This window comes from Doryrhamphus excisus, linkage group LG6 (genome assembly GCF_037039965.1).
Source record: "Doryrhamphus excisus strain RoL-2023G ecotype Guam linkage group LG6, RoL_Dexc_Guam_v1.1, whole genome shotgun sequence".
NCBI lineage: Eukaryota > Metazoa > Chordata > Actinopteri > Syngnathiformes > Syngnathidae > Doryrhamphus > Doryrhamphus excisus.
The window spans coordinates 13,052,403-13,076,001 of NC_136362.1; the positions used below are offsets into that span (position 1 = coordinate 13,052,403).

At 44.6% G+C, this 23,599-nt stretch overlaps 5 protein-coding genes across 12 annotated transcripts in view; 3 read left to right on the forward strand and 2 right to left on the reverse strand.

Annotated features, from left to right (window-relative positions):
• The window catches only part of tmeff1a (transmembrane protein with EGF-like and two follistatin-like domains 1a), a 21,328-nt gene extending 17,840 nt beyond the window's left edge, over positions 1–3,488 (reverse strand). Inside the window, exon 1 of the mRNA XM_058066274.2 lies at positions 3,327–3,488. Within this exon, the coding sequence (XP_057922257.2) occupies positions 3,327–3,381 (55 nt within the window). The 5' untranslated portion in view covers positions 3,382–3,488. The remainder of the gene's footprint in view (positions 1–3,326) is intronic.
• On the forward strand, positions 2,134–8,337 carry slc39a6 (solute carrier family 39 member 6). Of its 3 annotated transcripts, none has more exons than XM_078791451.1 (13): positions 2,134–2,152; positions 2,676–2,776; positions 3,360–3,540; positions 4,984–5,551; positions 5,635–5,773; positions 5,836–5,883; positions 5,949–6,118; positions 6,195–6,359; positions 6,437–6,515; positions 6,594–6,959; positions 7,095–7,175; positions 7,277–7,467; positions 7,648–8,337. In XM_078791451.1, exons 3-13 carry the CDS (start codon positions 3,362–3,364, stop codon positions 7,798–7,800), a joined length of 2,139 nt encoding a protein of 712 aa, XP_078647577.1. In that variant the 5' UTR covers positions 2,134–2,152; positions 2,676–2,776; positions 3,360–3,361; the 3' UTR covers positions 7,801–8,337. The 3 variants fall into 3 exon arrangements, with proteins under 3 accessions (XP_078647577.1, XP_078647576.1, XP_057922252.2); XM_078791450.1 differs by lacking the exon at positions 2,134–2,152 and adding an exon at positions 2,418–2,508; XM_058066269.2 differs by lacking the exons at positions 2,134–2,152; positions 2,676–2,776 and adding an exon at positions 2,909–3,269.
• crfb16 (cytokine receptor family member B16) lies at positions 8,088–19,236 on the reverse strand. Of its 6 annotated transcripts, XM_078791454.1 has the most exons (9): positions 19,017–19,236; positions 16,893–16,965; positions 16,200–16,408; positions 12,005–12,131; positions 10,347–10,537; positions 10,081–10,205; positions 9,866–10,013; positions 9,007–9,170; positions 8,088–8,748 (listed from the first exon to the last, which is right to left on the reverse strand). In XM_078791454.1, the coding sequence occupies exons 4-9, from the start codon at positions 12,121–12,123 to the stop codon at positions 8,632–8,634; spliced, it is 864 nt and encodes a 287-aa protein (XP_078647580.1). In that variant the 5' UTR covers positions 12,124–12,131; positions 16,200–16,408; positions 16,893–16,965; positions 19,017–19,236; the 3' UTR covers positions 8,088–8,631. The 6 variants fall into 6 exon arrangements, with proteins under 6 accessions (XP_078647580.1, XP_078647579.1, XP_078647582.1 ...); XM_078791453.1 differs by lacking the exon at positions 16,893–16,965; XM_078791456.1 differs by lacking the exon at positions 19,017–19,236 and having other exon boundaries at positions 16,893–18,814.
• cldn15la (claudin 15-like a) lies at positions 13,227–17,167 on the forward strand. The gene is made up of 5 exons (XM_058066290.2): positions 13,227–15,134; positions 16,247–16,411; positions 16,714–16,795; positions 16,868–16,981; positions 17,045–17,167. The coding sequence occupies exons 1-5, from the start codon at positions 14,918–14,920 to the stop codon at positions 17,127–17,129; spliced, it is 663 nt and encodes a 220-aa protein (XP_057922273.2). The 5' UTR covers positions 13,227–14,917; the 3' UTR covers positions 17,130–17,167.
• On the forward strand, positions 19,118–23,319 carry saga (S-antigen; retina and pineal gland (arrestin) a). Its single transcript, XM_058066272.2, has 16 exons — positions 19,118–19,272; positions 19,483–19,551; positions 19,622–19,682; positions 19,758–19,802; positions 19,871–20,070; positions 20,150–20,209; positions 20,300–20,367; positions 20,448–20,583; positions 20,654–20,738; positions 20,857–20,929; positions 20,998–21,135; positions 21,206–21,283; positions 21,380–21,394; positions 21,666–21,718; positions 21,860–21,869; positions 22,940–23,319. The coding sequence occupies exons 2-16, from the start codon at positions 19,504–19,506 to the stop codon at positions 23,064–23,066; spliced, it is 1,197 nt and encodes a 398-aa protein (XP_057922255.1). The 5' UTR covers positions 19,118–19,272; positions 19,483–19,503; the 3' UTR covers positions 23,067–23,319.
• The last annotated feature ends 280 nt before the right edge of the window (positions 23,320–23,599 follow it).

Here is a 23,599-nt window from a genome sequence, read left to right on the forward strand (position 1 = left end):
TTCACCACTTGGACCAATGTTCCCAATAGCCTCCTGGAAACACTTGCATCAAAGCATACCCAAATCCATTTTTGAAGTGATTAACAAGAAGGGTGGAGCTACTTATTACTGAGTCCGACTTTTTGTTCTGGTTTGGAGAGTTTTTTGTTTTGAGCTATGGTCTTAAACTTTTGAAACTTTTTTATTTCAGTTGAATTGTTTTCAATAAATTAATTTCAAAGTGCTTTTTGTCACACTCCCCCTTCTTGCTTTTGCATATTGTAGCTCTACTTAAAACCTCATTAAGATGCAAATGTACAAAATGTAAATTCTAGCTATTTTTCAACTGGTTTTAATATTTTGATCAGGTCTATAGAAGCTGATTCATGTTGGGACCAACCCTTTTTTCAGGGCAAGTCCCACCTGGCTTCTTTTATTCTAACAGCTGTCAAAATAATACTACGAAACCATGAAAATAATCTTCTATAGGAGTGAATCCAAAACAATTACAATGCCAGTGGATTGTTGGAAGATATATAGTGAACAAAAGCCCTGTTAGCCAATTCCTCTGGATTTGTATATTTGTCTTTCTATTATAGCCTTCTTCTCCCCGCCCCTGCTGATGTTTTTGTTGGCTTCTTCAGACAAAGTTAGCAACACCTGCTTTCACTCACAGGATTGGAGACTTGTCCTTCAACCGGACAGTGTGTGTGAGGCGTTTGGATAAGGAGTCTGAGTGGGAGATACTGGATGTCTCACAACTTTACTGTGTGTGTGTGTGTGTGTGTGTGTGTGTCATGTATGAATGTGTCATTCAAGTCATATATTGTGTCTTTCTAACCAAGGAGGATAGAGAGCACTTGTAATCACTCTCCTCTATTCAGGTGGAAAAGTATTTCTTCTAACATCAATATTCAGTAAATCATGTCAATTCAACATTTTTATCATTTGTATTTTACAATATTCCCCTCTATCACAGCTGATTTAAATGTTATTTATAGAACTTGTGTTTCTGGGCTAAATGTGTTTGCCTTTTAGGATAAGCTCAACCTAGTTAGACATTAACATTGAGCCACAGCTGGTGGGAAACTAAAGCTGTGACTGTCATCGTCCTCAGGTGTTTTTATTTTCAACTAGGGGCATATTCTGGGAAAGTGGCTCAACCAACCCAAGCCTTGTGCTAAATTCCAAACAGATAAAGCAAAATTCTATGGCAACAGCAGTTCTCAACTAACTTAGTCAAGTTCGATTCTCGGCTTTGTGCTTAGTTCACATAAAAGGGGGCTTATCGCTCAAATTATTTGACTTCCATGCAAAATGAAGCAATCCCAAGCGTAAGTATATTTTACACAATATGAGCAAATAATAATAATAACCATGAGGAGTTAAAATAAGATTATGACTGCTATAAGCAACACTGTCGCCACCAATAGAGCGAGGGTGGACAGCTGACAGAATAATACCGAGCTTGTAAATACACAAGTTAACACTGATAATTACTCGACTAGTCTTTTCATTTGTCAACGCTCAACATTGCACAACTTTTAATATAAAAAAAAAATAAACTTGGGCAACAACTGTCTTTTTCATCTCTGAAATCAGTATGCGGATCAAAAAGATCCGCTGTGGCGACTCAGTAATCAGGAAAAATCCGAAAAAAAACAAAATCAAGTCAATGTTGTTTTCATGCTGTATCTCGTTGTGACCACTAGATGGTAGTGTTGACGTCAATGGCAGCGTTGATGTTGGCGAATTTTGTGACAATTATTTCTCTGTTATATTTAAAAAGTGTTTTCCTCCAGATGATTGATGCCTTTGAGTGCTTATTCCTTCAGCAAATATTGTAATATAAGAAGACTAACAGACTGAGTACTCACACAAGGACTACTGTGACTTATACGTTTGCAAACATTGGCCTAATTATTAATATTCCTGGTCCTCTGCGAAAAACAATCTTGCATATAGATATATAATATTAGCATTTTTTCTATTTCTTATGTCTGTGTCCTCTCAGGGGCTCCGCAGGCTCTCAATAAATGTTGACGCCACATCCGAATTAGTTCACCAGTGAAACAACTGCACTTTCATAGGCCATTTTAAGCTGAAAGAGTGCACATAGTGAGTTACCACAATCTGACAGCTACTTCAAAAGAGAGCTACCGTCATGTGACAGGCAAGTCCAGTGTGGGATAAAATATGGACCGCTTTAAAAATGTGTGCCCTAAAATCAGCAGTACATATTTTATGAAGATTTATGATTTATGATTAAATACCCTAACCCTGACCACTCAGCATCGAACTAATAAACAATTAATTATTAATTCGTTTGTACATATTTGGTATTGGCGCATGCGCATGTTTACTAAACAGCTGATTGTTGGCGTTAACGTGCAACGAGTGCGACTAACTTAACACCCACAGCAAACAAACTAACCACTAATAACAGCTGTAAACAACACGCTGTGTCTCACAAGTGGTGATCGCTTTAATGAAACAGGTATCTGATGAAAGCATGTCAGCAATTATCAGGTTGTAAATAGTTTCGTTTTATTTGTTGTTGAAGTAGTACGAGCTAAATGATAGACAGCCACACTGACTCCACTGAAGTGGTTGATATTATTGTCAGCCAATCACAACGCGACCCTTCAATTGGCACCGCCCCCTTCATTCTCCGCTGTCTCTTCCATTTCCCGCAGGCAACAAAGATCTGAGCAGTTATCGAAATACTTTGGACCGAGAGACGCCAAGCAGAGGCACCAATCGACAGAGACGACAGAACGCAGCGCCTGTTTCGCAGGTAAGCCGGTTGCTCTATTCTGAAAGCTAGTTTCGGACCGCATTGCCAGCCTCAGACGAAACATGGCGGCGAGGGCGGCTCGTTTCCGGGTTGAGCGCCTTTGTGCACACGGCACCGAGCTGGTGCCGAGCGCAGAAAACAACGTGCTTGTGTTTATATGCTGACGGCGGGAGCGTGTTTGACGTTTGATAGCCAGACTGCCCTCCAGATGTACAAAATTTGCATTTTGTTGTAATTTCCTGGAAAATATGAGGTAGGCCGAGCGAGGGCCCGCGGACCCCCTGCTGTGAAGTGCAGTGGTCGTTTAACACTGGAGCTAGCACCATGCTAAATGAGCTACTGTAGCTCACCGAGGAAGTTAGCATACTTTCAACCATATCTACGTCTACATGCTAAAAAAAATACATGAACTGCTAAAATGAGCAGCCGCCGCAATGTACTAGAAATGTAGTCATCTCCACTTCGAGTATTTCACAAAGACGTCGCAAATTAGGTACAGAATGACAACCATGTTTAAAAAAACTGAAGAACTGTGAAAATGTTCGCTCACTCTTCATGTGAAATTCTCCCTGCTGTGCTGCAGAGATGTTCTCGTGGCGGGTCATAGCGGTCCTGACGTTCCTCCTCACCGTGTCCTTGTTGGCTGGAGACAGGACGGTCGCTTCAGAATGCAGCACGTCCTCGGTTTACGTTCTCTCGGCTGGGGTGGATGTGCAGAGAGCGGAGCAGAACCAAAAACGACACCTGGAGGCTCTGTTCAATAGGTGAGCACATTCATACTGTATCGCCATGGTAACCGGGAACAGGTTATGTTCAGGCTTTTAGCTTAAAATGGGATATGAGAGTGCCACTGTTTAACTAATTGAATGTTTGAAGTGGAGAAATGTATCCTTTATGACCAAGAACTCCAGTTTTACAAAGGCATGGCGTTTTAGATATTGAAGGTAAGTTAATTACACATAATCAAACTCCCACGTTTATTTGAACGCACACTTGGCACAAAGCCGAAAATGAAAACGTTGATTTATTAAAATAAATACTTAACATGCAGGTTTTTTTTTACATTTTAAAGCTAATCATATCCAAAAAGAGGTGTTAAAATAAAGTGGGCCATTCTTTTTTTACATAAATATAGAAAAAGCCAAATATAATTTGTTTATAACAACCTTTAGTTATGCTCAAATCAAAATATGAAGGAGTGCCTTGTTTAAGAGGACATTTTAAGATGACAGCAACTCCAAAATATTTAAAATTAAACATTAGTATTATTTTTGTCTAACTTCCTTGTACATTTGTGGTAGCGCTTGTCGTGCCAAATAATTGTGGCTTGAAAACCTTGTTGGACATGGTGAGTCCATCTTTTTCAGCAGGTTTTTAAAGCCTTTTTTTTTCTACTGTTGCAACGGGGACCATATACTAGCAATGTGATAAGGTTTAAGGTGGGGAAAATGGTTTCTGAGTCACTGCTTATTCCTTTCCGATGTCTACCACAGACGGAATAATGTTGACCATGTCAATCCACTAACACTGATTATTTTTACTATGTATGCCCTACTAGTCCAAGACCCAACATTGCACAACTTTGACATATTAACACAGATCCATTTAAAACATAAATTAAATAGAATTAAAAACCAAAATTATAAAATGCTGTATCTCACTCGTCTCAAAGTGTTTTTTTGCAGTTGATTGATGCCTCGGAGTGCTTAGTCCTCCGGCGAATATTTTAATATAAGAAGACTAATCGGCTGAGTACTCATGCAAGGACAACTGTGACATATACATCTGCAAACAATGACTTATTCGTGACGCTCGACTCAAAATGTGAGCAAATGTAGTGTATCCTCTCAGCTGTAAATCATTAATAAATTAATATTAATAAATCTGTTAAGAATTTAATCAGGGAATGCTAGAGAATCAGTTCTTGTTGTTCTTTCTGTCGCATCCACCGGGTTCTCAAATCATGACACCATTTTCAAATCAATAACACAGTGGCGCATTCATAGACGATTTTAAGACTAACGTCTGGACAAAATCTGGTTGAGACTAGGTTTTGAGTTTAGTTGATGATATACAGTAGCTACTTTGAAAGACCTTTATTGAACAAGCAAGACGAGGTTTTTACTCAACACACCTCGCTACCCCACAAAACTTGCTTCACCCCTTAGTCTCTGTTCCACTGAGTCACATGTCAAGCCATGTTTTAGGTATGGACAAAACGGGACCATCTCCCTGGCGGGCCTGAAGCGCCTCCTCCAGAGTGTGGGCTTGGACCGTGTGAGGAGCGTGACTGTGCAACACCGCCATCATCACAATGACCATGATCATGACCACGATCATGACCATGGCGCCTCACACAAACCTTCTGACAGCCCCAGAGAGCGTCACAGGCGGAGCACGGACAAAGCTCAGAAGGCGGATGCCGACTCACAGTTTGTCAGCAACGCCTCTGAAGATCAACTTGTCACCAGAAGTCAGACACACGCAACGGGAAGCCACTCAAATGATCACGATCACATAGATGGTGATGGCCATGATCATGATCATGATGGCCACACGCATGATCACATTGATGACCACGGTCATCATGATCATGAAGATGACCACGGGCATGGCCATCATGATCATGAAGATGACCACGGGCATGGCCATCATGATCATGAAGATGACCATGGGCATGGCCATCATGATCATGAAGATGACCCCAGCCATGACCATCATGATCATGACCATGAAGATGACCACAGCCATGGCCACGTGGACCAGGATGTCGAGGTGTGTGCGTCCACAGGTCACATTAGCTTCCCAGCTGTCAGTCACCATAACAACAAGTTTATGTGTGGTTGTCTCGTCATCAGTGTCTGAACGCTTCCAACATCCTCTCCTCACACGGGATGGCACAGGAGGGGGGCGTGACCCTGGCCGACTTCACATACCTCTGCCCCGCCCTCCTCCACCAGATAGACGCTGGTGCCTGCGTTCTGCACGAAGGCAGCGGTGAGTTTCAGCATGTGCGCCGTGAGGCGGCGCCACCTGACAAATGTTTGTTTCCCCGTCAGACCCGACGCATCATGGACGCGATCTCAGCGGCAAGGACATCACAATAGGTGAGCTTGTGAATGCAATGTGGCGTAAGCACACCCTGCTAACCCGAGTGTTTTGCGTGTGGCAGCGTGGCTCGGCGGCTTTGTGTCCATTAGCATCATCAGCCTTCTATCACTGCTGGGTGTCGTCCTCATCCCGCTCATGAACAGAGTCTTCTTCAAGTTCCTTCTCAGCTTCCTGGTGGCGCTGGCTGTCGGCACCCTCAGCGGCGATGCATTCCTGCACCTCATCCCTCACGTGAGTGTTCACCAGGCGCCATCTTTTTTCCTGTTTTTTTTTACTTCATGTGGGCAACCATGCTCTTGTGTTCTAGTCTCAGGGCGGACACCAGCACCAACATTCCGGGCTGAAGCATGCACACAGAGAAGACCTGGACACTGTGTGGAAAGGTCTAACCGCTCTTGGCGGTGTCTACTTCATGTTTCTCATAGAACACTTCCTCACGCTGGGGAAAATGTACAAGGATAAGAAACAGAAGGTCAGGGACATTTCTCATTGTCATGGTGATGTGCTGAGACACACACACACACACACACATGTGTTTGCTGTGTGCAGACGCAGAAGAAACAGAACCACAAGGCGGACCTGGAGAAGCAGCTGGCTCTGGATGATGACAACATGCAGACAGGCCAAGGTGAAATCATGTGATGACCATATTGACCCGCTTCTTAATCAGGAAGTGGTTTCAGCCGCTCGTCTCGTCCCCCAACAGACATGGAGACCAATGGTGGCGGAGTTTTCGCCGATCGTGCAGACACGGAGGACGATGGAGTGGCGGAGGAGGAACAGGTGATGCTGCAGGTGTCGGCGGCGGCAGCGCATGGTTACACGGCCGATGACTGCGAGAACAAATGCCACTCCCACTTCCACGACACGGTGGGCCAGGCAGACAGCTTGCACCACCATCACCATGACTACCACCACATCCTGCACCACCACCACTCCCAGAACCACCACCCTCACAGCCACACCCACTCGTACTCTGAGCACCACTTCCAAGAGGCGGGCGTGGCCACGCTGGCCTGGATGGTCATCATGGGCGATGGCTTGCACAACTTCAGCGACGGCCTGGCCATCGGTGAGCTTCTGACTGTTTAGGACTCTTTGAGAATCTGTTCTACTGCCTTACCTGAATAATTAAAGGTTACATGAATTTTATGTATTTAAAAAAAAAAGGTGTTCCCGATGATGATTGACCAATGTTGTTCGGCAGGCGCGGCATTCAGCGAGGGGCTATCCAGCGGCCTCAGCACATCTGTGGCGGTTTTTTGTCATGAACTGCCTCACGAGTTGGGTGAGTTTCATCATCTCAGGTGTGGAGGTCAGCAGAAGGAGTCTAGTAAGGGGAAGATAGGATGCTGGCCACTTTGATTAACTGCTTGACGGTTCTCCCAGGTGACTTTGCGGTGCTGTTGAAGGCGGGAATGACGGTGCGTCAGGCCATCCTGTACAATGTGCTGTCAGCCATGATGGCGTACTTTGGCATGGTGACGGGTATCTTGATCGGACATTATGCAGAGAACATCTCCATGTGGATCTTCGCCCTAACCGCAGGGCTCTTCATGTATGTGGCGCTGGTGGACATGGTGAGTCGGTCAGCTGCAGGTGACTTTTCGCCATCGCCAGCTGGCCTCTTCACACTGCCGTGCACACGCACGTGCACGCCTTCACTGCCAGCTGCTATGTAGATAAGACGTGTAGTGTCACCCCAAGTGGTGTGATGTTGTCAACATTTGAGGTCTTTTTTTTTCCCCTTGTCTCTTCAGGTTCCAGAGATGTTGCATAATGATGCGGGTGATCACGGTTTCAGTCACTGCGGCTTCTTCCTGCTGCAGAACGCCGGAATCTTGTTAGGTTTCGGCATCATGCTCCTCATCGCCATCTTCGAGCACAAGATCCAACTGGACCTGGGATTCTGACAGCGAGCGGCCCAAACTCCTGCTGCATTCCATTGTTATTATTTGTTCTCCAAGGTCCAAGATCACTTCCTGGTGATACAGGAAGACGAGCACTACACTAAAATCCTTCTGTTACACCTCATAGCATGGTATTGTTGGTGTCATAAGCTCCGCCCACCTTCCGGAGTGGCTTGGTATATGCAGACAGACAGGTCATTGTAGAACTTCTTCCTCAAAATGTGATAGGACTGTCAGAACCAAGGTTCTGGTTCTCCTCACAAAATAGAAGATAATAATAGGTCAAACAATTTTTTAAAAAATGTTTAATTTATTTTTATGTTTGAGTGACTTGTATTTTTGTTGTTGTTTGGGCCAAAAAGGTCAAAATGAGAAGGTTCCAGTGGCTTAGAGGATAAAAGGTCACTACTTTGAAAGTCCAAGTCAACCCATCCACTTACTACCCCGCTACTCAAAGTGCACTTTGGCTGCAGAGCCATTTACATCGGGTTGGACCCACATTCCTTCACACAAATAAACATTGGTTCTGCCTGAAATCCACCCAAGACTCTTATTGCTTTTATGAACACATGAATGTTGAGATGGTTGCCAAATTGTGATCCATGTGATCTGGATCGCATGCGATCCAGACAGAACATATACATATATATTTTTCTGAGTCTGCTAAAGAATAATACCTCTCAGTCCAGTTGGTCTGGGTTTGGTGTCAGAGCTGCAAGAAATACCCATCAACATCTCAGGAATGTATGAGACAAGGTTCATATCAAGCCCAGAATAAGCAGTGGTGAAAGTCCATGCCTAATTTCTTCATAAAAGTAAAAGTCATTAAGGGTCTCATCGGAGTGGTACTGGTTTGAAGCGGCCCTGTTTGCCACTGTGCACCAGCTGCACATGTGCACACACCTCTGACGGGTACGTGCTCAAGGCAGCGTCCACATGCCAGTCGGGTCTCTGTGGGTGAGACGAAGTACATGCAGCTGTCAGTCATGTTGTAAACTGCTCAGAGGACACTTCATTAGGTACACCCGTCCTTGGCTAGTTTACTAGTTTACTGCTCAACTGAAAGTCAAAATATGTGGTTCTGATTGTGAGTCTACTTCATCCCAACTGAGCATGTTTTAAAGGTCAAATGTGATCTGCTGGCACCAGAATCTTTAAGACCAGAAGATTTATGTTGTAGAGCGTGAAAGTATACATAATCAAACTGACCAGAGAGCGTGGCAGTGCCTCCTTGTGCACCTCCTTGTGGAGGCACTGGCAGTTGGCGTGGAGGTGGCAGTGGATTAATGCCCAGAAGACAGCAAAGAGGACAGACGCCATCACAAGCACTGTGACCACCACAGTGGTGGGACTCTTCCAGGGAACAGGAGCACCTGCAGACAGCAGGCAATCAAGTCACGGATGCGCTCATTGGTCACTTCATTAAGTACATGGGCTCATTGGAATGCTACAGTCGTGGTTCTCAGTTATTTTACAAAAATGTTTTTGCCCCACCTTGATTTGAAATACTACTGAGAAACCAATCATATCTACAGTATTTATTTACCTTTACTGTACAGACTGAACTCGAAATCAGCAAAATGTTGTGAAGCGTACTGTACAAGCGTATTCAAGAGTCATATTGCATGCTGAGTAAGATAAATGTGTACATGTTGGCAGGTCTGTACTAACAATGAAAGTACTCACTCTAAAGCCACACCAAAAGTTCACCGCACTCCTGAGAGGGTCCCACCCCACTATTAGAGAAGCACTGCGCTACAGGAATATTTTGGTTACCTTGTCAAAATATTAGGAACACCTCCATCTCTGATGTCCTTAGCAGGTGCACCTAATGATTTGTCTAGGAAGCATACTTTTGTGCAGACAAGTGGTATGGAAAATGGATGGATGTTAGTCAGACGCTGTGAATGGTTGTTTGTCTATATGTGCCCTGTGATTAGCCGGTGACCAGTCTAGGATGTGCCCTGCCTCTTGCAAATCAGCTGGGTTAGGTTCCTGCTTCCCCATGACCCTAATGAGTACAAGTGGTATAGAAAATGGATATATGATTGTCACGGTGCTGATGAACCTTTTATGGGCACACAGTGAATTTCGGTGCTGCCACTTTGGATCTGCGGCTCCAAAACCATCCAAGCTCTGATGCAGTACACCTCCCCGTCCTGCAGGGCGGCCACATGTAGAACTGTCTCCTCTGCTGAGATGTTGTAGATGTACATCTGATGACGCAAGGAGAAGTACACACGTTCAGACAGTCTTAATGTGTGGTAGAGAAGCCGATCTCACCTGGGCCTCGTCGCCCTGCTTCCACACCATCACACTGATGGATGCTGTGGGCGGGGTCTCGTCAAAGGTCATCAGGAGGGCGTGGCCTGCTGCAGAAACCACCATGTGGGGCTCCGTCAGTACAGCTGTAAACACAACATAAACAAATGTCTTACAGCTTGTAGCACCCCATGTAGCACAGGAGGCCTTCTTCCAATATGCATTACTGTAACCATGGCAACATGAGGCCTTGTTACATTGTCTCTCTGAGTGGGTTTTGGTCTTACTGTCCTTCCTGTTGAAAGGCGGGCTGAGCTGGGTCCACGGTGACATCCGTGACTGGCACTCTGCTCGGACGCGGATGTTATAGTCCGAGTCGGAACCCAGGTCTAACGTCAAGTCACAGTGAGCTTGTGGAATATTCTGGCACTCTGAGACGTCCAGCCATGTCCCATCCAGGATCGTCAGCTCAAACTCACTGGAGGACAACAGCCATGCTTAGTGATTCAGTAATCGTATAAGTAAGTCAGTCTAAGTGTCTCAAAATAAGTACAGAACTATTTTGCCAAGTAATCTATCAAGTGAGTAATCACAAGTAGCCCATAAGAAATAATGGAGTATTAACCTGCAATTCAATAAAAGGAACAACTGGTGTATGGTCCTGGTGTATGGTGTATGGTACTGGTGTATGGTACTGGTGTATGGCACTACTGTAGAGTGTATGGTACTGGTGTATGGTACTAGTGTATGGTGTATGGTACTGGTGTATGGTGTATGGTACTGGTGTATGGCACTAGTGTAGAGTGTATGGTACTGGTGTATGGTACTGGTGTATGGTATGGTACTGTGTATGGTACTAGTGTATGGTACTGGTGTATGGTGTATGGTACGTTACTGGTGTATGGTACTAGTGTATGGTACTGGTGTATGGTATGGTACTGGTGTATGGTACTGGTGTATGGTATGGTACTGTGTATGGTACTGGTATATGGCACTAGTGTAGAGTGTATGGTACTGGTGTATGGTACTAGTGTATGGTGTATGGTACTGGTGTATGGTATGGTACTGGTGTATGGCACTAGTGTAGAGTGTATGGTACTAGTGTATGGTACTGGTGTATGATGTATGGGACTGGTGTATGGTATATGGTACTAGTGTATGGTACTTTAAGTGAGTCAAAGGTCATGCAAAATATTGTAAGCTCATATCAGCAAAGACAAGCTGGAAAGCCTCGGGAGTATGTACTATTTGGGACACCACATCAGCAGAGATGTCCGTTTATCACCTTGTGTGTCATACAAGCTTTGTCCACATCAAGGAATGATGAAGAGAGTTATCTTTGGACCATAACTAATGTTGAACTACTAACAGAACCATGGGAATCGGTCAGCAAGTATACATATTTTCTCAACACTCCAAACAAAATCATAATCACAGTCAATTGGTGTGATGGCTTCTGTACAATGGCTATAAAAATGTCATCCATCCATCTTCTACCGCCTATCTGCGGTTGTGTCATGGGGTCAGCAGCCTAGGCTGCCAGGCTACTTCGTCCAGCTCATCCCGGCGGATCCCGAGATGTTCCTAGGCCAGTTGAGAGACATAGTTTCTTACCCGAGGCCTCCTACCGGTCAGATGTGCCCAGAACACCTCCCGAGGGGGGAGTCCGGGAGGCATCCTGACCAGACGCCTGAATTTCTCCCGGATGACAGTGCTTCTCACCTTATCACTAAGGGAGATACAGAGGTATCTATTAAGTTGCTATGTAACTAGCAACTTAAAGCTGATAACTATAATAATTTCAAAAACATGCATACACCTTTTGCAAAAATAGAAATTACAATGAAAAAACATTTTCAATGCAGCATAAGGACACGGAGGGCCCCAATGGCAGGGTTTGCTTTGAATCCCCACATGGCTAAATACACCCTGGTCTACAACTCACCCCTGGAACTGCACAGAGTAGAGCACTGCAGTACTGCAATGCACCTGCAGGGGTCGCCAGCTGAGAGTGTGTCGCATGTTGATGGACTCCATTCTCACCTGACTTGGCGGTGGCAGCATCAGGGCATCTGATGAAAACATAATTTATAACATATTTATTTCATGAGCACTGTACAATCATGGTGTCTTTTTATGAGCATATCTATACAAGCAAGTAACATAACCCTGTTAGCATGAAGCTAACGCCAGCATGGATAAAGGTAAGGGAATGTAAATAAACTACATATATAACTTGAATGGAATTAAATCAATGTACAGTATGTGTCTAACTCAGGGTTCAGCAACCTTTACCATCAAAAGAGCCATTGTGTCTCCTCTTCCAGTGAGAAAAACATGAAACATTATCTAAAGCAAGTTTTTATGGAATCCCGTTTCCGCCACTGAAAAAAATACTCTAATGGTAAATCGAAATTACGAGATAAGAAGGTAGAAATTACGAGATAAAAAGTCAAAATTACGAGATAGTAAGTCGAAATTACGAGATAGAAAGTCGAAATTACGAGATAAAAAGTCGACATTTTAAGATGAGTCAAAATTATGACATACCAACTGCGCATGTGCCGCAGGTGCCGTCTTTTTCAGTCGTCTTCGTCACTTGGCAAAATGCCTAGACGGTTGTGAACAACCACAACCCTTTTATTATTTCGATGCCCCAAAATTCTTTCCACTGTGCGTTTGCTTAGTACAATTCCTGTGAATTCACCAGCAAATGAAGTATTTCATCACTTGTAAAGTCACACTTCGTACTCCTCAATGTACTCACAATCCATGACAATGTTACAGCATTGCAGGGGTGCTTTGATTGCATCATGTGGAATGTCTTCGGGAGTGATGACATGCTACAATACATGTATGCAAACGATAAACCATGGGTAGCCATGGTTTTGTAAGACCGTGAATGCATCCTGGCTGAGTTCTGATGTGATTGGATGAGCGCGAGGAAGTCTTTTGGAACCAGCATTACAAATCCTAATGTGAAACGTTAACATACAGTATATTTATTTCCCTTTTCTGTGCATTATAACCTGACAAAACAAGTTAATTTGAGCTAGCTTACAATTCTGTAATTGGGCTGCATCTACGTTGCATTGCTTGATATACACATGCTGTGATCATGCATTAACACTGATGATAACATGTAATAGTTGCAGTATCTTGTCGTATTTTGATGATTTCAAACACTACCGATACTTCTTTTCTCACATACAGTCCTTATGATCTTAACTCTCATTGGGATGGCTGTGTCTTCCAGCACAAGACGTGTGCTCCAGTACTCCAGTGCTGACAGCAAACCAGCATCTTGCTGAGTCTTTGTCGCGAAATTGACAGCTCGGTATCCACTGTGAATGACGCTGAGACTAGAGTTTAGCAATGTGTCTTGTTAGTTAGTTACTATCAATATGCAGAGGAAAGAAATTGCAGTAGTGTTTTAAATCATCAAAATATTGCAAGATTCTGCAACTACTATATGTGACAGCATGTACTATATCAAATGATGCAACCGTAGAGGGTTTTTTTAACAGGGATTCATAGTAATATGTGTATCCCAATAACAGCATTGTAAGCTAGCTCAAATTAACTTGTTTTCTTGTGTCATAATGCACAGAAAAGGGAAAGAAATATGTGTTCATGTTTCGATTGTGTATGATGGGCAAAATTCCCAAAAAGTGCACTTCTCCTTTAAGGCATCAGCTAGTGAGGTTTAACCAAAAGATCCCTGGGGCCATATAGGAAAAGACATTTGTGGTTGTACTCACAGTGTATCAGGTCCACGTGGAGCAAAACCGTCATCCTCAGAACAAAAGAAGTCACATGCTCATGTAAAGTCATCTCCATTGTGTTTACACTATGAGAATACTCTGTGAGAACGTACAACCTCTCCTTGACTGTAAAGTGGAGGCTGTCCCGGATTAAAGCCGGTGCATCCAGATGCTGAGGATGGATTCTGGTCTACAGAGCCAGTCGGACCGGTCGCTGTTTCCCTTGAGGCGTCAAAATGCTTCCGCCTTCGCTTCGCTTCCTCCAATTATGACATCAGCCACTGAAGGCAACAATGTCCTGTAATTTCCCTGTGTTTTCTTTGCAAATAGGGGGAGTCCTATGCGTGACTGCTGTTCTTGTCAGAGACACTGATGATTTAAAATCAGACTTGAGGCCTTAGGCAAAAATTCACAGGGGGACGCTTAGCACCATTGCTGTAGAAATTAAAAGTTTGGCAGCTCTCAGGGACACCCCCAACTAGGCTGGGGGTCCAAGAAGTCGCCGGCATTGCCTGATGGCAAGCAGCGCCCCTGCTTACAATCATTCAAATCTATATTCAACTTTGAACTCCTGCCGGGATAAATCATTGACTGTGGCCAACCATAAAACTATAAAACACACACACACATAGAGAAAGTGCTTGATGGTGATGATGATGTTCTATGTCACATGAGGTTGACCAAAATGGCGGACCAGGATGTCCCTATATGGACATTCACATGCTTGGTCAGGTTTGCTTCTCATTCGTCATAAAAGGTTCTGATGAACAGTGACCTCCATTAAGATGTTAATGAAACAGCACTTCTGGAAGCCTTGACGGTTCCGTGGCACAGGTGAGCCATCTTGCTTTTTTGCTCTCTCTCTCTTTTGGGCCCATATATGGATTTTGAGGTTATCGGGGCGTGGCTGTTGCTATGATGAACGATACTGCGTGGGGTGGCGGGCGGGCTCTGCACTTTATGGCCCCCCGATCCCGGTCAGAGGACAAAGTCTTCTTCTTTCCACAGATGCCCCAACGCCTTCACTGGTGTTTGCCGTGAGTTCCTCGTTTCTTTTGTTTCTCTTTTGGGCCCACCTGAGTTTGAGTGACACGATGTCGACGTCTGTGGAGGCGACCGGCTTCATCATGTGCATCGTCAGCTGGCTGATCACAGGAGCGTCCCTGGCTAACGACTACTGGAAGATCTCCACCGTGTCGGGCAGCGTCATCATCTCCCAGAGGCAGTTTGAGAACCTGTGGCACTCCTGTGCCGAGAACAGTGCAGGCATCGCTGAGTGTCGAGACTTCGAGTCACTGCTCTCTCTGCCTGGTAAGTCGGCTCAACCTGGATGCTGAAGATGTTCTTCTTACCTGAGATGTGTTCACTATGTAGAACATTTGGATGACACAATAAGTAGAACAGCAGCCAAGAAGGCGCTCTTTCTTATGGTCACAAATCATAAACCTGAAAATTATCTCCTTTAAGTCGTCTAGATGGTTCCTTCCTTCTATAGTTGACGCTTTGATGCTCTTTATTGTCAATTTCCATTGGAATTTATTGGAATTTATTTGTTGTTCTTTCTTTCTGAGGCCCAGAAGAGGTGTGGCACACATTTTTTTATGATTACTATCAATTATTAACCAGCCTTGTTACTGTCACCATCTTCTTTCACAGAAACTATTGACGCCCTCCCATAGCCTTCACACTCAGATATCATGTTCTCCTAATCTCCAGGTTGTCATGTCCTACTAGTTGACTCTCCAGGTTCTGATGTCCAGGCACTCATGTCTTACTACTTGATTCTCTGGGTTCTCGTGTCATACTATTTGAATCCTCGGGTTCTCGTTGTTCTACAAGGTCCAGCTCCTGCTAGTTGACCGTCCAGGCTCTTTTGTTATAGTAGTTGAGTCTCCAGGCTCTCATGTCCTCCTAGTTAAGTTGCCATTCTCATTTCCTACCACAGTGGGTTCCCACATATTAACAATTCTACCATTTTCATGAAATACCGTATACACAAATCCAGACCACACCAAACATGCTCATGGGGTGGCATGTCTGGTGAGTATGCTGATTTGTGTACAAATCCTTTGAACATGGGGCCATGTGTTATGTTGCAACATGAGATGATGGTCATGGATGAATTGTATAACAATGGGCAGCAGGATCTAGCCATGGTATCTGTGCATTCAAAATGTCACCAATAAAACGCCTCTGTGCTGCGGATTGAGCGGCCCACAGTGGTGGCGTTACGGTATGGTTACGGTAAATAGATATTTGTTGAACTAATTGAGTCTCCAGGCTGTCATGTCTTACTAGGTGACTGTGCTGCAGTAAATTGCTGTTCTTGTAAAACGGTCTAATGTGTGGTGGTGTCACAGTACCATGTTTACTTACCATTTGGTACAACTCGGGCATCATGTAATGTGGTTTTCGCTGCTTAGGCCACGTGCAGGCGTGTCGGGCACTGATGATTGTGTCCCTGCTGCTGGGCCTGGCCTCCATGGTCATCTCCCTGCTCGGACTCAAGTGCATCAAGATCGGCTCTGCCAGCGAAACATCCAAGGCCAAGCTCGCCGGCACCGGAGGCATCCTGAGCATCCTCGCTGGTGAGTACAAAAACGTTCATTCATTCATTCCTCACGAGGGTCGCAGGCGTGCTGGAGCCTATCCTAGTTGTTCCGGGCGAGAGGCGGGGTACACCCTGGACTGATCCCAGGGCACAATTAGAAACAATGCCCATGGACAATTTTGAGTCGCCAATTAACCTGAAATAAATGTTTTTTGGAATACGGGAGGAAACCGGAGTAACCGGAGAAAATCCACGGCGCCGTGCAGCCGAGTGCAAAAAGAGTTGTACCTAATAAAGTGGTCAGGCAAAGAAATTTTATATGATATAATGTGTTTCCAGGTCTTTGCTGCATGATTGCATGTTCCTGGTATGCCAGCAGTGTGGTGCAGGACTTCTACAACCCGCTCTACGTTGGTGTCAAGTCAGTTCGCACACACCAACAACACTGACATCATGGTTGCATGTTGTTTCACTCCGACATATGTGTTGGCAGGTTTGAGCTAGGTGTGGGCCTCTACCTGGGATGGGGGGCCGCCTCACTGGCCATAGTGGGAGGCGGCTTGCTTTGCTCCGCCTGCAAGAGGGCGTCAGCTGGCGGGAAAAAAGGGTACAAGTCACACACTTTGATGTCGAATGACAATTTTGGTCTGATGCCCTCTTTTGTTTTCAGCGGTTTCTATGGAAACAGTCAACCACAGAAGGTGTACAAGCCTACAGCAAAGTCAGAGGCAGAATCAGCCAGAGCTTATGTCTGAAAACGCACACACTCTGATGTGGAATGTGACAATGTATGGTTGAATAGTTAGAAATAATCTTGTTGTTTATGTGATCTCAGTCATGTTTGTATGACGGGAATAAATGAACCTTTTTACTGTGTGTCTGTGGTTTATTTAAAAGGACAACAACTCCATGATGACCTTTCTCTGTGTGTGTGTGTGTGTGTGTAATCACACTGATGATGATGATGCAGGACATAATCCATGTAATGTGTGTTCTGAGCTGCTGACACCTGCAGAAGACTGGATTAAACGTTCACTGCATCACACCTTCACTTGACCTGCATGTCTTGTCATTCATGCACATAAACATGTAACATCATGAGGGGCAACAACAGCAGTCATTCATTCATTTTCCAGCGCTCATGGTGGCTTTGTGCACCCTGTCAGAATCACATATAACAACTAAGTATGTCAAATGGTATCAGTAAGAATCATTGGTATAAATATGATGATTTTTCTAATTAGTGGGGTTTAAAAGGCCAGAGTTGTTGCAGGGATGGCGCTGGTTCATTGACTTGTTTCTCCCTGGGTTGTTTGTTTTCCTCTGTCACATTTTGTTTCCTTATTTGGCACTACTGTGAGTATGTGGGTTTTTTTGTTTGTTATTAAACTATGTTTATCAGCTCGCCATCTTGGTGATGTAGTAGAAGTGTGCAACAACACACGTGACATAATCCTTCCCTGTGGCAACGGCCAGGGATGAGGTCTCATGGTAATTTACAACAAGAAATGGAAAGTCCTGCCAGTACCGGTGCCAGATTTGAACTCATTTGAATGTGCTGTGTTTATACTGTCTAGTTCCATTCCAACTATAGTAGCTACAGCTTATCTTATTTATCTTTTGAACTGATTTAGCCACTTTACTAACTCATCTAGTATGTACTCGCTCATCTCAAGTGATATTGTTGTGTGATTTCAATATACATATGGGCAACAGCAACGCTCATCATGCATGGACAGTTTTGGTCTTCATCAATACACACACAAAAGGACATGTCCTGGACCTAATATGCTGCACCGGTCTCACACCATCCAAATGTACAGCTGATTAACTCCATGTAACGGACCACTTCCTCTTTTCATTCAACGCCGTCCTTCCCCTCATTGCAACCAAGTCTCCACGCCTCATCACATTTTGGAATATTAAGGACATCAATGTCAACATCCTCTGCTCCAACATAGACAATATTACACTCTTGGACTATCTATCGACGTCTGATGGGCTTACAGCATATTACATGCTCATGCCCCAGGGAAAACTCTTGTTTACTTCTCATCCGCTACCCGGCATACCCCTGAACCATTGACCAGTGTCAATGAAAGCTTGAGCAAACTCATAAAAAAACGATCTTACCATTGACAAGGAAATGCACAAAAACATATTCACACTACAACTTCATCATTCATCTATCCATCCATCCATTTTCTATACCCCAGCCACAAAGAAAGCAATTAAAAACAACATAAATAGAAAAATATACATATACCAGCCAGTCACACAACTCCTGAGTTCCCCAATTATAACTCAGCCAGTGACATTCCCCACAATAAAAATGTGTGTGGGTGGGGATTTTTCCAGGTACTCCGGTTTGTCTATATGTGCCCTGTGATTGGCTGGCGACCAGTCCAGGGTGTACCCCGCCTCTTCGCCTGAAGACAGCTGGGGTAGGCTTCAGCATGACTGTGACCCTAGTGAGGATAAACAGTATAGAAAATGGATGGATGGATTTGGGACAGCACTACCCTGTCAAAATTAACACACTCAAGAATGAAGTACACAGTATACTTATCTGTACTTAGCCAATCACTCTTTTTCATGCAGCGTATTTTACCCTGTGTGTGTGTGTGTGTGTGTGCGCTCACAGGCTAATCTGAACGTGTTGTGCTGACAGAGGAGGAACCAGCTTCAATCCACTCAGTGATGTCATTCACAGGAAAGCAATGTGTGGGCGTGGTCATGGTGGGACAGCTGGGTCCTACCATTGGCTGTCGAGAAGGAGAGAGATGTTAATCGACAGCAGGATTTATCCATATAGAGCCAACACTCGCATTCAACATCACCAACATTTGTGCTTGTCCTCTTGCTACATCATCATCATCTTCGTGTTTGTACGTCCAGGTGAGTCGTGGAACACTGTGATTGTCTCTGCTGGGGCATCAGGCCAGGTTAACATTTGTTGTATGTGAACAAGACAAAGTGTCCCCAAGTGGAATATCCGCTGTCGTGCCACACTAACATAGACAGACAGGATCTCACATACACACACACTCACAAAGGATACTGTAAAGTCGTCAAGGCAACTATGACTTTCTGTCCACCTGGTTGCAGACGCCACCTGAGCAGAGCAACATGAGCCCCAAGAATGTGGTCTTCAAGAAGATCTGCAAGGACAAATCAGTGAGTAGAAAGGTCACTTTAAGACATAACACTGGGCAGAAGGACAGAACTGTCGTCTGTCCGTCTTCAGGTGGGAGTCTACATGGGGAAACGAGACTTTGTGGACCATGTGGACTTTGTGGACCCAGTAGGTGAGGAATGCGTCACATGAGCTTAGATAGTCAGCGACATTGAATGCTAACCTGCGATGTTCTCCCAACCACTAGATGGTGTTGTCCTCATTGACCTCGAGGCACTGCAGGGGAGGAAAGGTCAGACAAGACCGGACGTGCCCTCTGGTGTCCATGACGGTGACGTGCCTGTGTCTTGCGTCCTCTAGTGTTCGTCACTCTGTCCTGCACCTTCCGCTATGGCCGTGACGACATGGACGTGATGGGAATTGCGTTTCGCAGGGAACTGTACCTGTCTACCCGCCAGGTATACCCTCCCCTGCAAGACCGCGAACAGGGCATCCATACCAGGACTCAAGCCAAGCTGCTGCGTAAGCTGGGAGACGATGCCTACCCATTCTTCTTTGAGGTGTCGCCACCCTTCTTTTGAGCCCAAATGTTGCCATACGTGGTCGTACCTTCTAAAAATAACACCTGTTCCGTGGCAGTTCCCTGACAACCTGCCATGTTCGGTGGCGCTCCAGCCAGCACAGCATGACGTTGGCAAGGTGATACCAATCTGTAGGGTCCAGTGAGGAGCAGGGTTCTCCACCTTGACCACATCCCAGAATAGAATTCCTTTTGTCTTGTCACTGCAGCAATGTGCCGTGGAGTTTGAGGTTAAAGCGTTCAGCGCCGAGAGCCAGGATGCCAAAGTACACAAACGGTAATGGTGGCGTGGCGTCCACATATCAAACCGTCTCTTATAACAGCACCACTAATTTCCATCTTGGCCTTGCCCTTCAGGAGCTCCGTGAAGCTGATGATCAGGAAGGTGCAGTACAGTCCAGAAAACGAAGGGGTGGCGCCATCTATGGAAATCACACGTGACTTTGTCATGTCAGACAAGCCGCTGAACGTGAGGGCCAGCCTGGACAAAGAGGTGGGCTTCATGCTGCCTGACCGCAAACACGGCGGAGTCCTTGTGTCATCTGCTCTTGCTCTGCATGCAGATTTATTACCATGGCGAGACCATCAGAGTGCACGTTGACATCACCAACAGCTCCAGCAAGAATGTTAAGAACGTAGTCCTCTCTGGTAAGCTTTAGCTGCTCTCCTTTTCCCTTAGCTCCACCCATTTAGGTACCCTAGCTCTTGGGCAAAGTCTGCAGTGGACTGCTTCATGATGTAGAAGTTGATGGATTCGTGTCTCCAGTGGATCAGGTGTCCACGGTGGTGTTGTATTCCAACGACAGCTACGTCAAATGTGTTGCCATCGATGAATCTGGGTGAGTTTCATCCCAAAGACAATGACATAGAGACAGTCGGTGTAAGTCAAAGACTTTGTTGTGTTCAGGGACACCGTGTCTGCGGGGGGGACGCTCCAAAAGGACTACAAGCTCCTTCCCCTGCTGGCCAACAACAGAGAGAGGCGAGGCATAGCATTGGACGGAAAACTCAAGCACGAAGACACCAACTTGGCATCATCCAGCATGTAAACTAACATGTGCAGTGAAACCAAGACTATACTCACATGGTCACGTGATTCCGACGTGTCATTTCAGCATCAAGCAGGGCGTCCTGAAAGAAGTCCTGGGAATCATGGTGTCCTACAGAGTCATGGTCAAGCTCATCATTGGAGGGTCAGTGCCTAAACAAAAATGGCTCTTCATTTTCCATGATTGTTTGCAATTAATACTTTAAAGGTCATGTTTCATCACTGTTCTTGCTGTTTGCAGCGTGATGGGATCAAGGTGCGTAGCCCCGCTTATCCTTTTATGAGACGTGAGACTAAAAAAAAAAAAAGTGCTTATATTAGTGCTTGTATTAGACATACACTGTGACACTTTTACTGTCATTTATTGCCACTGCCGTGTACTTAACTATTCACACCACAATGACACAGTAGTTAATTCCTATTGTGTTTAAGCACTAGCTAACAAGACTGCGGCAGCTTCCATTCAATTGATTTTGTATTTGTGTCAACTATCTATGAAAAAATATCATCAGTTGCTTATGTTGCAGTGAGGTGGAACTGGAGCTTCCTTTCAAACTCATGCACCCAAAACCCGACACAGGTGAGCAAGGTGCTCCTCATTACAGATAACAATACTGTAGCGTGCTTGTTCAATTGTATATATGTACATATATCTGTAGATGTATGTACGTATGTGTGTCACAAACTAATTGTCTTCTTCTTCTTATACTGTTTCCACCAGTCAAAGAGAGGTGAGTGTCTTTTTCCACTTTGTTGATTAGATTATTTCACATGGAGACACAGTGACATGCTGTGAGGGTTGTGGCTGGTGACTGACTCCTTTGGAGTTGTTTGTACGTTAATACCGGTTGCTCATTGAAAAACATTGTTGTTTTACATTTTTGTGTATGAAGTACACGCTCCTAATACTTTGCTGATACTTTGTTGTAAAGGTCTGATCACCATCTGGTGAGCTTAAAGGCATGCTCGGCTTAAAAATATTTTTAATGTCAAAGTCTAAATCTAGCTGCTCCTGAAAAACGATGTTGGCTTTTTCCTCTCTGAGAGAATGAAGGAGAGGAGAGTACTGCATTTTATTGTCTGATTAGTAGGAATTATGATGTTAGGCTTTCAATAAAGACATGACACAGGTTCTAGAAAGTCATCGTGTAGACAAAATGTTTCTGCAAAATTACATTATTGGCAACATGCCGACAATGCGCCATGATCCAACTTGCGCACTTGGTCAGGAAAGGCAAAATTCAGCTATGATTACTTTAAGAATCTGTTAAAAACAATTGAAATTATTCAGAAAATACATGTATTCAATTGGCAAACATTATTCATTGTATAATATATATTTTATACATATATATATTTTGTATGTAATGTAATTTTGGCTCTGCCTCATCTGCCTCCCCGACTGCATGTCACTGCATAGACAGACATAGACTTTTAAAACAGATTTTTAACAGAGGCCAGATCCTATGCCATATTTTCCAGGTCAGACACCAAAACGTGATTATTGGATAATGTGGGAGCCCACCCAGGTCATTCAGAGGTCCTCCTTTAATCAGGCCTGTTTAAATGTCCTCCTTTAAACGACACATTTGATGAAAAAAATGCATTCAGTGTGAAAAAATAGAATATGGCTCTAACGGAATACATTTTAAAATATGTGGCTTTCATGGCTCTCTCGCCAAAAATGTTCACGATCACCGACATTGATGCTAAGAAGCTAACAGACAAGACATTTTATGCTAATATGCTAACGCTTACATGCTAATGGCGTGTACACTTATGTGTGTGTGCATGTGTGAAGTGAGATGGAGGACGAAATGGTGTTCCAGGAGTTCAAGCGGTCTTACCTGAAAGGAATGGTCGCTGACGACGACGAGGAGGAAGCCAATGTGTCGGGTGGTGACGACATGGCGCCGAAAGAGAAGTAACCGCCAGCTATCAAGCTAACACTGCTGGCTGGTTTGCTCAACATTCAATTGTAGTTGTAGGTAATAAGTCTTTCTGTAACCATAGTAGATGCTAATTAGCACCTGGCAGTAATAAAAGTGGCTTCTTTACCAAAGACAATAAATCACACAGCTGCTGCTGTTAATGAACGTGTAATATGTATTTTAGTGCAGTGTTTCATATTTTTAATGAGAGAAAAAAGCATATAAATGAATAAAGTATTTCTTCAACACATTCAACCCTTCGTGTGCACTTTTAGCATGCAGTTGGAAGGTACGGGGTGGCAATGTTGTGCTTCTCTATCTACAGAAGGGGTACCCCTCACCTGAATTGGCTGCTTGTCATTGAGCAGATGTCAGGTGTGTGCAGCAGGAAGCTGCTGAAGATGCTGCTGCTCTGGAGCCACACCCTGTCCGCCGTCTGCAGCTGCAGCGCCACTGTGTGGCCGGCGGTGCCCTCGCCACCTCCTTCTGTGGCTTTGATGACCTCCTTGATGACGCAGTGTAGACTCCTA